Genomic DNA, 13,666 nt, shown 5'->3' on the forward strand with positions numbered 1-13,666 from the left:
ATAATTTGCTGATTGCTCGCTAGCACTTGTATTGTGTAAAATAAAATAAAAATCCACGTAACAGCAAAACAACAAAACATAAAAACCCCAGACCTATTTATCACTTAATTATAGATTTGCATATCATATATTGTATATCGCCCAACACACGCTGAATTTTGGAGTTCCTGAGTGTTATGCATAATGAACGCAACGCAATGTCGACCGGAACATCCTTTAACTCCGGGAGGTTAACGGAGGACAAGGACTCCATTCGTGGAAATGAGGGCCTTGCTCTCGTCTGGATATTGCGTTACGCGATTTGCGTATTTTAAAGAACTGTGATTTCCGGCACTGCAAATATAACGGACTTGTTGAATGGGAATGAAATATAAAAAAGAAGAGCTGCGGTCGTTGAAAAAAGAAGACTGCAGCCTTGAGCTACTGCAACTCAGTATGTTGCACATCCCCCTCTTCAAAGTGGGTGTTGTTTTAATTTAATGAAAGGCTACTCTACCTTTGTGAAGTGAACAATTATAACTAACTTCTTATACTTTGAAGCCTATAATGTGTGTGTTTTTTTTTTTTAAATGCTTAACCATTTTGCCTTAATAATAGTAGGCTAGCTCATTTCGTTATTGTTTATATTAGTATTCCCGAAACGCTGCATCATCTCGTGGGTGGGACCAGTCAATCAATTGGCTCGTGGTTCTCATTGGTTACTTCAGGTGGCTGTGTGGGCTGCGTGAATAAAAGTATGGAGACTGAGTCCAAGTAAGAGCAAACCGTAGATGGATGAAGAGTGACTCTATCAAAGGACACGAGAACAAAGAAGTTTCAGCCAGCTTCCCCAAGTGATCGCCTTGACGCTGGGAGAACAAGAAGCTCTGTAGGTACTCAAGGTAACAGAGATTTTGTGTTGGCACACGTGCCTCAGTCTGTATACAAAAGGTTTTGGATATTAAAACTGGTAAGACAAAGACATACCTAGAAAAACAAAGATCTCAAACATTATAGATGCATTTTTGAAAAACTCAAACACCTCCTAGGAGAGAAGATTAGGCTACATGAGGAAGATAGTGCACTTAAAGCCTGTTTTCTTCTCTCGTACCGCAGGAATCGCTGTAGATGATGGAGTGGTATGTTTTGGTGTTGATGCTGAGCTTGCCAACCTTGAGTCAGGCAGATTGTTCAGCGCAATGTTTGAGATGCGCGCAACAGATCTCCGACCTGGACTCTGCAGTGAACCGCTTGGTAAGATTACTCCTTATTGTCAAACAGTTATATCCAGATTTTGTTTACATGCGCTTAATTTAGCCATAAATGTGATGAATGAGAAGGAGATGAAAATGGTAAAACTGACAGAAATCAATTAAACTTTATTGGCTATCGTTATTGGCTTTGTACTTTGTACCATGCACAATAAAACAAAGTTAGCATCTAATCAGAAGCAAATAGTATATTGCATTAACTAAATTGAACAAATTAAACATGAATGGTAATGTAAATCATGGTAATGGTAATGGTAATATGAATGAATAAGGACAGACAATGACTTAAAACTCAACTGAATACAAATCAAGCCTTTATAAATGAAAAATAGAAAGGTCTCTCTGTAATAGAAAGATTTTAAACTTGAGAAATGGTCGCATCCTTTGTCATTTACAAATAAACTGGGCGCATCCCTTATGGGGCGCGCGCATTCAGCACCATGGAGAGCGCGGCGATAGCGCGCTCCTTTATATTATCATATTGGGGAAAAATAATACATATTAGATATGTCTTTCCGCTGTAGAATAAAAAATTACGGATTCGGCATTAAACGTTTCGATTAAAAAAAACAAGTATATTTAGATGGTTTTATAGATAAAATGCTATTTGTACTAGAACTTGAAAACTTTATGGCATCAGACAATAAAACACCCTAATTGGTTCTAATTTTAATGTTTATTAAACGCTTAAAAACTTTAAAAAAGAAAAGATAAATGGTTCTTCAAACAACCTTCTTCTCAATATTTTAGCTGTATGGAGTTCTCGAGTTATGATATTCTTTTTGAGATTAAAAAGCACCATGTGTTCGATTTTAGGCTCTGAAGAACGTGTACTGGTTTCTAAGTTCTCTATGTGATGGTTTTATTAAATAAATCGTTATTTGAGGAACGTCGGGTATCAGAATGTAAAATCCCACAACTTTTATTTCCAAAAGCGCACAGAGTCAACCTTAACCTACTTTTCTTTCTGCAGACTTGTACTTTAGAATGTGAAGGAGCCGTTCCATCTACTAGTACATTAGACCGATGTGAGAAAGCTTTACAGGAGCTTTCAGATGAATTCGCGGACCTCAACCCCGACGCCGACGGAGAACGCAGCGCGTTAAACGCGGAGGATCTCCAAGAGAAGGCATCCAACCTGGTCAAACGATACGGGGGCTTCATCAAGAGGATCGATAAGAATAAAAATAAGTTTTACGCCTCACCCTGGAAGGAGAACGCCATTCTAAAAGGATTGTTCGCGAAGAAATACGGAGACTCGCTCTCGAAACTGGGCGAGCGAGACGTCCCGTCGATCACGGAAGACGACGAGGGCGAAGATGTGACTGCGGAAAACGAAACGGGAGTTTACGATAACGACGTTCCTTTAAACGAAGTCAAACGTTACGGCGGGTTTCTCCGCAAATTCGGGCCAAAAAGAAGCAACTTTGTGGATAACACCAGCCCGCAGGTGTTGCAGAAGAGATACGGCGGGTTTATGCGAAGAATTCGCCCGAAGTTGAGGTGGGACAACCAAAAGCGATATGGCGGGTTTTTACGGCGCCATTTTAAAATCTCCGTGCGATCTGACGAAGAGCCCTCATCGTACGAGGACTATGCTTTATAGGCTATTGTATCATAGATAACTCAACCAGAACTCATTAAGCCAACGCATTTCAATTTCCCCCACAAATGTGAGACTGGAGCACAAAAGCAGTCATAAGTTGCACGGGTATATTTGTAGCAATAGCCAAAAATGCACTGTATGGGTCAAAATTACAAATTTTTCTTTTATGCCAAAAATCATTAGGATATTAAGTGAAGATCATGTTCCATTAAGATATTTAGTACATTTCCTACTGTAAATATCAAAACTTAATTTTTGATTAGTAAGCCTATGCATTGCTAAGAACTTCATTTGGACAACTTTAAAGGCGATTTTCTCAGTATTTTTTTGCACCCTCAGATTCCAGATTTTCAAATAGTTGTATCTCTGCCAGATATTGTGCTACCTTAACAAACCATACATCAATGGAAAACCTAGTTATTCAGCTTTCAGATGATGTATAAATCTCAATTTCTAAAAATTGACCCTTATGACTGGTTTTGTGGTCCGGGGTCACAAATGTCATGATCTTACACGTGTTGAGGCTGGTTTACTATCCCGAATGGCTGCTGACCTCTGGACGCCATCAATCACCACTGTCGACCTGTCAATCATGCGCCCAGGACGTTTCAGTGACCGACCACTTGTTGTTTCCCGTTAACTTTACCCCATGTAAGCAATCAGTACATCCTGCAGATAATGCTTGTTTAAGATGACCAATAAAGGGCAAGAACTTTACCTGCTAAAATTGTTCGGTAAATGTTTTGTGTGATTTTTTCCCCCCCCAACTTATTACGATTGTTAATAAATTAAAGATGAATTGTTACTATACATTTTATTGCTATTTTACTTAACGACTTACTAAACTTAAACCCTTTTTTACTCTATTCCAAAAAGACATGGACATGTCCATCTGAAAGTCAAAACCCACGTTGCACAATAATGTTAGGTAAATAGCGCCACCTGCTGGTCAAAAAAGAGTTACAAGTTAAATGTAACACTTGAAAAGTATTTTTTCCTTAAGTATTGTGCTGAAGAAAGACAGAAAGCACCTCAGACCTTATGTCTCTTCTGTGAAACAGCTAAAACACCTTGTTTTACTATGGTAAGCGTGTTAAGAAAAATGCAAAACTTGCAGCAGAAAAAAAATTACATTTTTTCAATGACCACCTTTTCTTAAAATTTGACATTTGATCCCCTAATCTTGGATATGATGTTGTTTAGCAGGTCAATTTGCTGTATTTATTTTAAAAGACAAGATTGTCATGGTCCAGCTTAATGCATTTTAAATAATCAACTACAGATTTCACTGTAACAAGTAATACTAAGATGAAACATCAAAATAGAAAAAAATATAAGAGAAAATGTTATGTGAACAGTATAAATAACGGAGTGAGCGTTATATCCAAAAAACATTCTAACTACAAACTATGCACACACTGGTCAACCATGAAATTAAGGACAAGATGTGCCTTACATTTCATAAAAACATCCTTAAAGGGACAGTTCACCCAAAAATGTTAATTCTGTCATCATTTACCCACCCTCAAGTTTCTTTCTTCAGTTGAACACAAACGAAGATATTTAGAAAAATGTTGGAACCAAACTGTTGACAGTAGCCATAGACTTCCATAGTGTGGGAAAAAAGTCAATGGCTACCAACACCTCTTTGGTTACCAAAATATCTTCTTTCATGTGCCACATAAGAAAAACTCACACAGGTTGAGTAAAGGATGATTAATTTTTGGGTGCACTACCGCTTTAAACAATGCAGGCTATATTTTACCACATTGTAACTAGATTACAATTAAATCAAATGCAATGCAATGCAAAAAAAAAAGACATTCATAACCACACCATGGCTGTTTTTGCAAAAAAAAGTTGCAAATTAACTATAAAAAAACAAAAAAAGATCATCCTCTACATACAAATATAGAGGATATAACACATATATACACTGACATGTAAAACTGAACAGAACACGGTTTCAGGAGAATTTCACTCCTTCTGGTCGTCTCTCTGTTCTGTAGCCGCTTCCGCCTGCGGTCCAACGGTCTCCACAGTGGCAGTGTTTACGCTACTGACGGTGCTGACGGGTACCGCCACTACAGTGCCGCCCATGGCGCCTCCTACTGGTGCTGCCAGATTCTGCATAGTAGCTCCAGCTCCCACAGTGGGCAGTGTGACCAGCTGAAACGGACTGACCATTTTGACGATAGTGGGTGCCGTGGATCCCTGCGGAACCGCGGCAGTGCTCAACACGGTTAAATTAGAGCCTTCAGACTGGAGTTCGGTGCCTCCGGGTGACGTTAGCACCGTGTACCCGCCGAACAGGGGCGACTGGGTCGAAGCGGACAGCACTTTGTCCAGCGTGATGCCGGTGAGCTGCGTGATGGGCAGAGAGAAGTGTGTGGGCTGGGCGGGCGTGGAGGCCATGGTGGCGGGACCCGAGACGGCACGGGTCAGACGGGGGCGCTTGGCGGTGGGAGGCGAGGTCACGGGGGTCAAAGTCATCAGGACGTTGTTGAGGTGCTGCGATTTGCTCTTCAGTTCTTTAGCGCGTTTGCGATGCTCGTCACACTGTTGCTCTAGGGCTATAAATGCACAAAGTTAAAGCTCACTTCACTTTCCTGTTCAAAAACACAATATGCACATAAAGTCTGTTGCTGGATAAAGAGATAAACCCAAAAACAGGTACTGACCCACTAAGCTGCGCGTGTACTGCTCCCTACAGCGGTCCATCTGGCTTTTGTGACTGGCAAGAACTTTCTTCACCAGGTCTAACATCCCGAAGTTCTGGACTATATTGTTGAGCAAAGCAGCATCTGTTGACAGATTCAAGTAATGAACAATATCAAATCAGTCTGACGTTTAATAGAATATCTGTGTACATTTGCAGCAAATTAAATCAGAAATTAAAACACAAAAAACAGACATAGAATATATTTACACAAATGTCTTGCTTGAATTACATAAAAAAAAAAATAATACATATATATATATATCATAAGATCATCTGTTATTTTTGTGTGTCTGTACTAGGGCTGGTCCGAATACCATTTTTTGAGCTTCGGAGGGAGGGGGCTGAACATATTCTTCTCTCTAATAAAGGCAGGAATCTCTTTGTGTCTGTCTGTCTGTTTGCATTTTTATTATGTCGAGAACCGTTCATCCAATCGACTTCACACGTGGCGGGTGTGTTGCTGCGGACCCAAGAGAGTGCAGTGTCGCATTTTGGTGCAATATGGACACCTGACACGTTCAGAATGAATAAACTTTTAAAAACTACAGAACAGCATGGGCAGGGCTTATATGCTCCGAGAACGGACACTGCACTAGTGCTACGAAACACACAGGTCTGTTAAGAGCAATACTTTTAATAAGGCAGCCTAACATTTTTCTAATAAACAAATCACTCCCAAATCAGAAATTAGCAGCACAGTAATTACACCTCAAAGGGTAGGCTATTTAAATAAAAGAAGAACGAAAGATAAATGAACGAAGTTCAACAAACTGTAATAAATAAAGAACACGGTAGCATACTTTCAATAACAGCATCACACATTTTAATTAACGAACAGTTTCCATAAAATAATTTTTTTCTGACTGCCTTACATTCGCAAGTATTTTCCAAGCAAATTAAGTGCACTTTTTATCATGTGTAAAATTACTGATTAACATGGCGGATAAAAGCTCACCAACAATCTACTTACAGAACTCAGGTGATTTTTCAAACTTGATGTGCTGTTGTGGTAGGCCAGTTTCAAATCGTATATATATTTGGCACACTGCCTTTGTCTTGTCAAACTCAATTTAAAGTGCTCTCACACAGCTGAGGTCTTCGGCATTTTTGTCTTCTCAAAAATGAATCTCTGAATCATGACGTTCACTCATGGGCGATTCATATTCAAGCGCGAATGAGAACCGTTTCGCGGGGGATATCAGGTGTTCAAAAAAAAGAAAAAAAAATATTCGAATCTCAAAATTGAAAATCGAATGCCAACTCACTGAATGAATATTCGAATAATCAACTATTCTGGTCCAGCCCTAGTCTGTACATACATATATATATATGTTTATAGTAGCACATAGGCATGGGCCGGTATGAGATTCTGACGGTATGATAACCTTATATAAAAATATCACGGTTTCACGGTATTGCGATTATAGCTCTAAAATATGTTATTTTTAAATGTCTGGGCAAAAAACAACAACGTTTTTTTCCACTGAACACAATACATTTTATTTTTAAGAAACATATAGAACATTTTGGGATGGTAAACATATCAGGCTAAATAATTAATATAAATAATTGAATTCTTGTTAATTAAATTACGTGCAGTCACTTAAGTGAGCCTAAACCTGCAGCTCTCTAAACATTCATCTTTCAGTCCAAGTTATGAGCGGTGAGGTACAAAGATGTGTGTACATACACATAAGGAGAGTGCGCGATTGTGTCTCACACACACACACGGTCTCTCTCCGTATAACACTCAAACAGTGGCAAAGACACCTGAGCCAGCAGTTTGTTTCTTTTTTAAATGACGTGATTTTGAACAGATGTAAACAATGGCAGGAGGCTTAAAATTATAGACGTGATACCAGCATAATTTATTGTACCAAATCGCAGAAACGTAGTACTTTAGTCTGCTATTCCCCGCTCTGTGAAGTAATGTGAGGGAGGGAACTAGTTGACGTTAGCTAGTTAATTAGGTATGTTATCTGCCTCGGTAGCAAGCAAAATAGTATTTATTTCAACACTGAAACAACCGGCGAATGGGTCTCTGTCTTGATTGAGGGTGAAAGAGGGAGAAATGAAGACGACACAGATACATCGTTTGTGTACGACCTGGAAGTATTTCTTTAGCGATCGGCGCCAAAACGGCATCTGTACGGAACATGATTGGTCTACGTTACCCGAGAAATTCCCATATGGCAGACTTCGCTTTTTCAACGGGGGAAAAAGTTCCAGGGATTCACCTCATCATCATCCTACACACAGGTGACTCTCACTGACCGCTGTCCGGAGGAGGAGGGGTCGTGTGACTCATTACGCTCTTCACTGCTCACAACTGAGGGAGTCCGGCACTTTCCATCTTTGATGACACGTAAAAAAACTGTGCATACCGCAGGAACGGTATAACAGAAAATTTTTGTGGTTTTGAAACCGTGAATTTTCCAAACCGCGGTATACCTTGAAACCGGTTATTGTCCCATGCCTAGTAGCACATATAATATATATATATATATATATATATATATAAATAAAATGATTAATGATGACATATATACAATTTTCATAACATTGTTCATAACATTAATTACATTAAAAAATTTCACATACATACATAAAATCTCTCTCTCTACATATTTGATTATAAAAATGTTATATATTCTAAAATATTGAAAATACATCAAAATATTATATATAAAAAGTTTTTAAAAAGTTAGATATTATAGTAATAATCACTAATATTAAATTCATTATATCAAATGTAGCAACTTTGTGGCAAATATATCGCATGCGATAGATATATCATGCAGCCCTAGTTTAGCACTGTAACTCTGACCTTTAACCTGAAGCGGTGGGTCTTGGATTCGCTCCTCCAGGCCCGTGAGAATCTCCTGGATCTCTCTCTGCAGGTCCTCCATCACCTCCTCCAGCAGCCCAGCGTCCTTCAGTCCTCTCCAGAACGTCATGGTGTCCTCTGGCATGGAGCAGAACGGCCGGTGAGAGCGTTAAAACCATTCATTACACAACTTAACTACAATACATCACAGAAGTCTCTCACCTCCAATAGCTGTCACCCATTCTGTGCTGTCGTCACCAGCATCTGCCGAAATCGAAGCTGAGGATCCATTCACTGAAACATATATACCAAAGATTAATCACCATTCAGTGGAACTACTATGCACAAACATTCTGAAGTGCAACAACAACAACAAAAAAATCATATACATATGTATAGTCCATGCATAAACTGTCCAGATTCATTCTGTGTATTCATACCATCCACGGAGGCGGGGGTCGCAGGAGCCGTTTCCGTGGACTGCTGGCTGCTGAGAGACACTCGTGACCCCACCAGATCAATCTTGGTACTGCGGCAGGTGTTTGAACACAGTCTGGAGTGCTGATAGAAGTCCAGCTCACCTGAATCCATGATCTTCCTGTAGAAACAACCAAACCACCCAAATACCACCATTTACTTATCTTATTATGAACAATTCCTCAGTGCTCTATATTCCAAAGAAAAAAATACAATGTATTTATGTTTTCACTTGGAAATTGCTTTGCATTTATGGTACATACAAACACTATTGTTTAAATGTTTGGAGTCTTTAAATTTTATTTTTTTTTTAAAGATGACTCTTATGCTCACTAAGGCTGTATTTATATGATCACAAATAAATCAAAAACAGTAAAATTGTAAAATATTATTACAACTCGAAATAACCATTTTAAAATGTAATTCATTCCTGTGATGAAATGCTGAATTTTCAGCATCATTACTGCAGTCTTCAGTGTCACATGATCCTTCAGAAATCATTCTAATATGCTGATTGGCTAATCAAGAAACATTTCTGATTATTAGCAATGTTGAAATCAGCTGTGCTGCTTCACATATATATAAAATAGTCTCAACAGTATTCATCATAATGCACTGCACACAAAGTAATAACATATGATAATAAATTATAAAGGTCAGAAAATAAGATCAGCACTTTCAGAGTTTTCGTTTTTAGTTTGATAAACAATGAAATCTAAAGAAATCTAAAACTAATATAAAACTGCCAGTGCTGTGATGCATTTCTAGTTTATATTCTTTTTCTGCCACAAACCTTAACATGGTTCCATTAAGGCGAATGGCTCTCTTCCAGTCCTTCAGCGTGGACTTTCCCGCTATATAGACAAACTCCTTGGGACTGATGAGATGCTCGTTCAGCTGGAACACAGCAGTGATGAATATGAAGCATTATGACGAACACAGCCACAGCGCCGGAAATGGAAAGCAGTTATATTAATTCAGGAACAGATAAAACTGTCTATGTGGCAAATATATGCAGACAGTCCGTTACTCAGAGCAGCACATTTATAGCAAAAAAAACAAAACAATGCAGGAGCTTCACAATCATTACTTACAGATCTTTTCTGAAATTATTCATGATGAGTGAACAATTTTCTTAATGTTTATAGAGAGATAAGGTTTAGATATGATAGTAAACATTCACATCTGCTCATTCTTCATTATTGCTGTTTAAGGTCATCAAAACCATGAAATAACACTAATGAATGTATAATATTATGCAGTAACTACAACAGGCTTAAATCAAAAGTTTAAACATTTTAAGCTTAAAAAAATATGATTGCAAAATTTTGATGCTGTTTTAGAAATACAGAATCTGTTGTTTTTACGTAAAATGGGTAATCAGTGCTGTTTGCAAATAATTAATAAAAACATTATGTAATAAAAATTAAGATTTTTTTTTAATGCATTTTCATTTTTTGATGCAGTTTGAGAAATACAGAATCTGTTGTTTTTATGCAAGCTGAGTAATCAGCACTGCTGCAAACATAATACAATAATATTTGTCATTTAATAATATAAGCATAATAATAGCATTATTTACTTTTTACATTTCTAAAGGAAATTAATGCATTAACTAAAAGCAGAACATGACAATAAATAGTGATTATCTGAACTGACTTGACAGTCCTAATTTAAGAACAAGTTTTAAATCAAAAAGAGAAAAATAAATACATAAATTGAAGTGTGTCTAAACACTGTTGTAGTGTTTTAAAACAGATTATATCACATATTTACCTGCACACATTTGATGTTGATCCCCGGACACACAAACTTCTTCCAGACGAGGTTGGCTTTGCTGTCCCCACAGGTTATTGGGTAGAGAATATCACCCTCTACATCTGCATCTTCAGATATTTTCACTGTGTAAATATGAACATGGCGTGTTCAAATAAGAATTAAAAAAAATAAAAAAAATCATTAACTCCATTAGCAAAATTATGTTTTGCTAAAATGTATGTACTAAAATGTTATACAAGGTTATTATACTATTAACTAAAACCATAAAAAATGTAAGTACTTAAAATAAACATGATTTGAAATTTAAAAAAATAAATAAAACTTTTACATTTTATTTCAGCTAGTTGCCAAAGCAACCTTTCTCATTTTCATTTAAAGTTGAAATACTAAAATCATTCAAACTAAATAATCTAAAACTTACATAAATAAATAAGTGATATAGTTTAAAAATAATACAAATGACAAAATTACTACTTTTAAAATTAAAATGAAGACAAAAAAGGCAATTCAAAATTTTAACACAAACAATCGTAGTATACCAATGGTACTAAAACAAAACTGATGTTATGAAACAATGACCATATGAACAACTTAATGCTTAAATAACTCCGCTTCCAACCACAAAAATATGGAAATTACTGTACCTCCTGATCACACACACCGCAAAGAGTGATGCTCTTCCTCAGTATTTATTAAAATAAGAAGTGTTGGTTTCTTGATCAAAATTAAATGAGTGTTTGATTAAACAAATATCTACCAATGGGCCAAGAAAAAAACAACTTAATTCAAAGGAAAAACAAGTTTTCATACCACACCGACAGATATTTGTTCTTGTTTAAAACACAAACTCATTTAATTTTGTTCAATCTCTCAGAAAACAAGACTTCGTATGTACTATTTGCATCTCAAGTCAATGTATTTTGATTTCACACCGTGGAAGAAAGCTTTGTGTGTGTGTTTGCAGTTTATGCAACATTTAATGACATGACTTCTTGAAGTCTTTGTGTAATTTGTGGAAGGGCGAATTAAGACTTTTTAAGACCCGCATAAACTGGTACAATCACTGTAATAAAACCCTTAGAGTGGATTATTGCTCTGTTAAAGTGTCTTTAATTTACGAAACGCAATTCCTACCCAACACAGTGTCCTTGGGCAGGGAGATAGTAGTGCTAGACTCAGCCTCAGACTCCATGGTTTGCTCCATAATGCTTTCCCTGTGCAGGAAAAGACGAAAGCTGCTGTGAGTCTGGAAGAGGTGCATGATGGGAGATGAAGATGGAGTCACAAAAGAGCTAAACGCTCACCCAGACTGTTCCAGATCCGACGCCACCAGTATATTCTTCTCCTCCTCGGCGGATGAAGTCTGACCCGCGGTGTCAGGGGTCGTGACCACCACCACCTCCTCCATGTGGACGTTCACCTCAGAGGACGATGCCATGAGGTCCTCAGCATCTGACAGGTGTCAATCAGCATCTGAGGAGTGTGGAAAGGAAGGTTTTATTTACTCACTGCAGTTAAGTGTATTCAGATATACTCTTACAAATAAGAGTACTGTATTGGTACCACAGTTATGAAACAACGCTCTGCTTCCAACCACACAAATATGGAAATTACTGTACACACACTGCAAAAAGTGATGCTCTTCCTCCATATTTTTGCCTTATTTTCCAGTCTAAATGTCTAAAGATTCAATCAAGATACATTTACTCGAGAAGCTGAATGGCATGAACTAAGAAGTGTTGGTTTCTGAGAAATTGGGCAAAATTAAATTAATTTTTGAAACAAGAACAAATATCTGCCAATGGGCCAACTTAATTCAAAGGGAAAACAAGTTTTCATACTCCTCTGGCAGATATTTGTATTGGTACCACAGTAAAATTATGAATCAGATGGTTTTACCTTATATTTTTGATATGTATCATGGTCCTAAACGATAACTACAGCCATGTGCCTTTTTATTCAAAAGACCTCTTTTAATACTAATGTCCAATAGCATTCCACATTTTTATTAGTACAATCAGTAATTGCATTCATTAATAATGATTAATTATAGTGAGCATGTTCACAGTCTTCAACTCACAGATTAGCACTGTTTTGAGGTTTATCGCTGAATGTTTGCGCTTTGCCCAAATTGACCGAATTAAATACAAAAAAGTAGCGGTAGATATGTTCGTACGTGGAGGAAAAAAAATCGTAATTCAAATATCACGCAGAAAAACAGAGTATAAATCAAAAGTTTACCCGCAAGAGTTTGAATCCGTGTTTAGGAAGCGCTGTGCAGAAAGACGCTACTGCGCATGCGCTCTCGTGGCGTCACGGGCGCGTCAAACAATAGAAATCGAAATGAGTAGATGCATGAAAGGGAAAAAAAAAGATGCATAAAAGGGAATGATAAAATGGGCGGGATTAGCCAACTAAATTACCTTTTTAAAGTTCAGATCTTTATTTTATTTTATTTGACAGCTATTAATCTTTAATTCATCGTCCAGCGCTGATGAAGCACAGTTGCTTTTCTGAGATTTCAATGTCGCATAATAGAGGATTTGGGTTTTCTGAGCCTCCTTGCGCCTCCTTGTGGAAAGTTCACAACAAGTTGGTTTCATGGTTAACGATAAGTAGCCTACACAAAGTAGGCTATACGAAGAAATAAAATAAAATTTACATCAAAAAAGTTGGACTGAATTCTAATTTGCATATTAGTGTTACTGTTTTAATGCATTCAGCATTTATTTATTTTACTCTTCACTTTTTTTTCCATATACATTTATGCAGTTTACAGATGCTTTTATCCAAAGCGACTTACATTACATTCAAGACAAACACACACACACGTTTGTTTGTGTGAATTCTGAGGACATTCCATGGTCTTCTATTGGTTTTATACTGACCAAATGATATCCCCAAGTTTCTATCCCCTAAGCCTACCCCTTACAGAAACCCTGTTCGCAATGTTACACTTTCAGATAAACATAATTTACTATTTTTAATGTTCTCCCACAATGTCC

General features: G+C 37.3%; 2 protein-coding genes across 3 annotated transcripts; one reads left to right on the plus strand and one right to left on the minus strand.

The window, feature by feature from the left end:
* The first annotated feature begins 734 nt into the window (after positions 1 to 734).
* Positions 735 to 4,675, plus strand: pdyn (prodynorphin). The gene is made up of 3 exons (XM_058764485.1): positions 735 to 881; positions 1,096 to 1,233; positions 2,224 to 4,675. The coding sequence occupies exons 2-3, from the start codon at positions 1,108 to 1,110 to the stop codon at positions 2,854 to 2,856; spliced, it is 759 nt and encodes a 252-aa protein (XP_058620468.1). The 5' UTR covers positions 735 to 881; positions 1,096 to 1,107; the 3' UTR covers positions 2,857 to 4,675.
* Positions 4,064 to 13,003, minus strand: gmeb2 (glucocorticoid modulatory element binding protein 2). Of its 2 annotated transcripts, none has more exons than XM_058764484.1 (10): positions 12,903 to 13,003; positions 11,966 to 12,134; positions 11,796 to 11,875; positions 10,659 to 10,783; positions 9,676 to 9,779; positions 8,846 to 9,003; positions 8,628 to 8,699; positions 8,406 to 8,543; positions 5,538 to 5,660; positions 4,064 to 5,429 (listed from the first exon to the last, which is right to left on the minus strand). In XM_058764484.1, exons 2-10 carry the CDS (start codon positions 12,097 to 12,099, stop codon positions 4,834 to 4,836), a joined length of 1,530 nt encoding a protein of 509 aa, XP_058620467.1. In that variant the 5' UTR covers positions 12,100 to 12,134; positions 12,903 to 13,003; the 3' UTR covers positions 4,064 to 4,833. The 2 variants fall into 2 exon arrangements, with proteins under 2 accessions (XP_058620467.1, XP_058620466.1); XM_058764483.1 differs by lacking the exon at positions 12,903 to 13,003 and adding an exon at positions 12,742 to 12,893.
* Between the last annotated feature and the right edge of the window lie 663 nt (positions 13,004 to 13,666).

This window comes from Onychostoma macrolepis, chromosome 23 (assembly GCF_012432095.1).
Source record: "Onychostoma macrolepis isolate SWU-2019 chromosome 23, ASM1243209v1, whole genome shotgun sequence".
In the NCBI taxonomy this organism is placed as follows: Eukaryota; Metazoa; Chordata; class Actinopteri; order Cypriniformes; family Cyprinidae; genus Onychostoma; species Onychostoma macrolepis.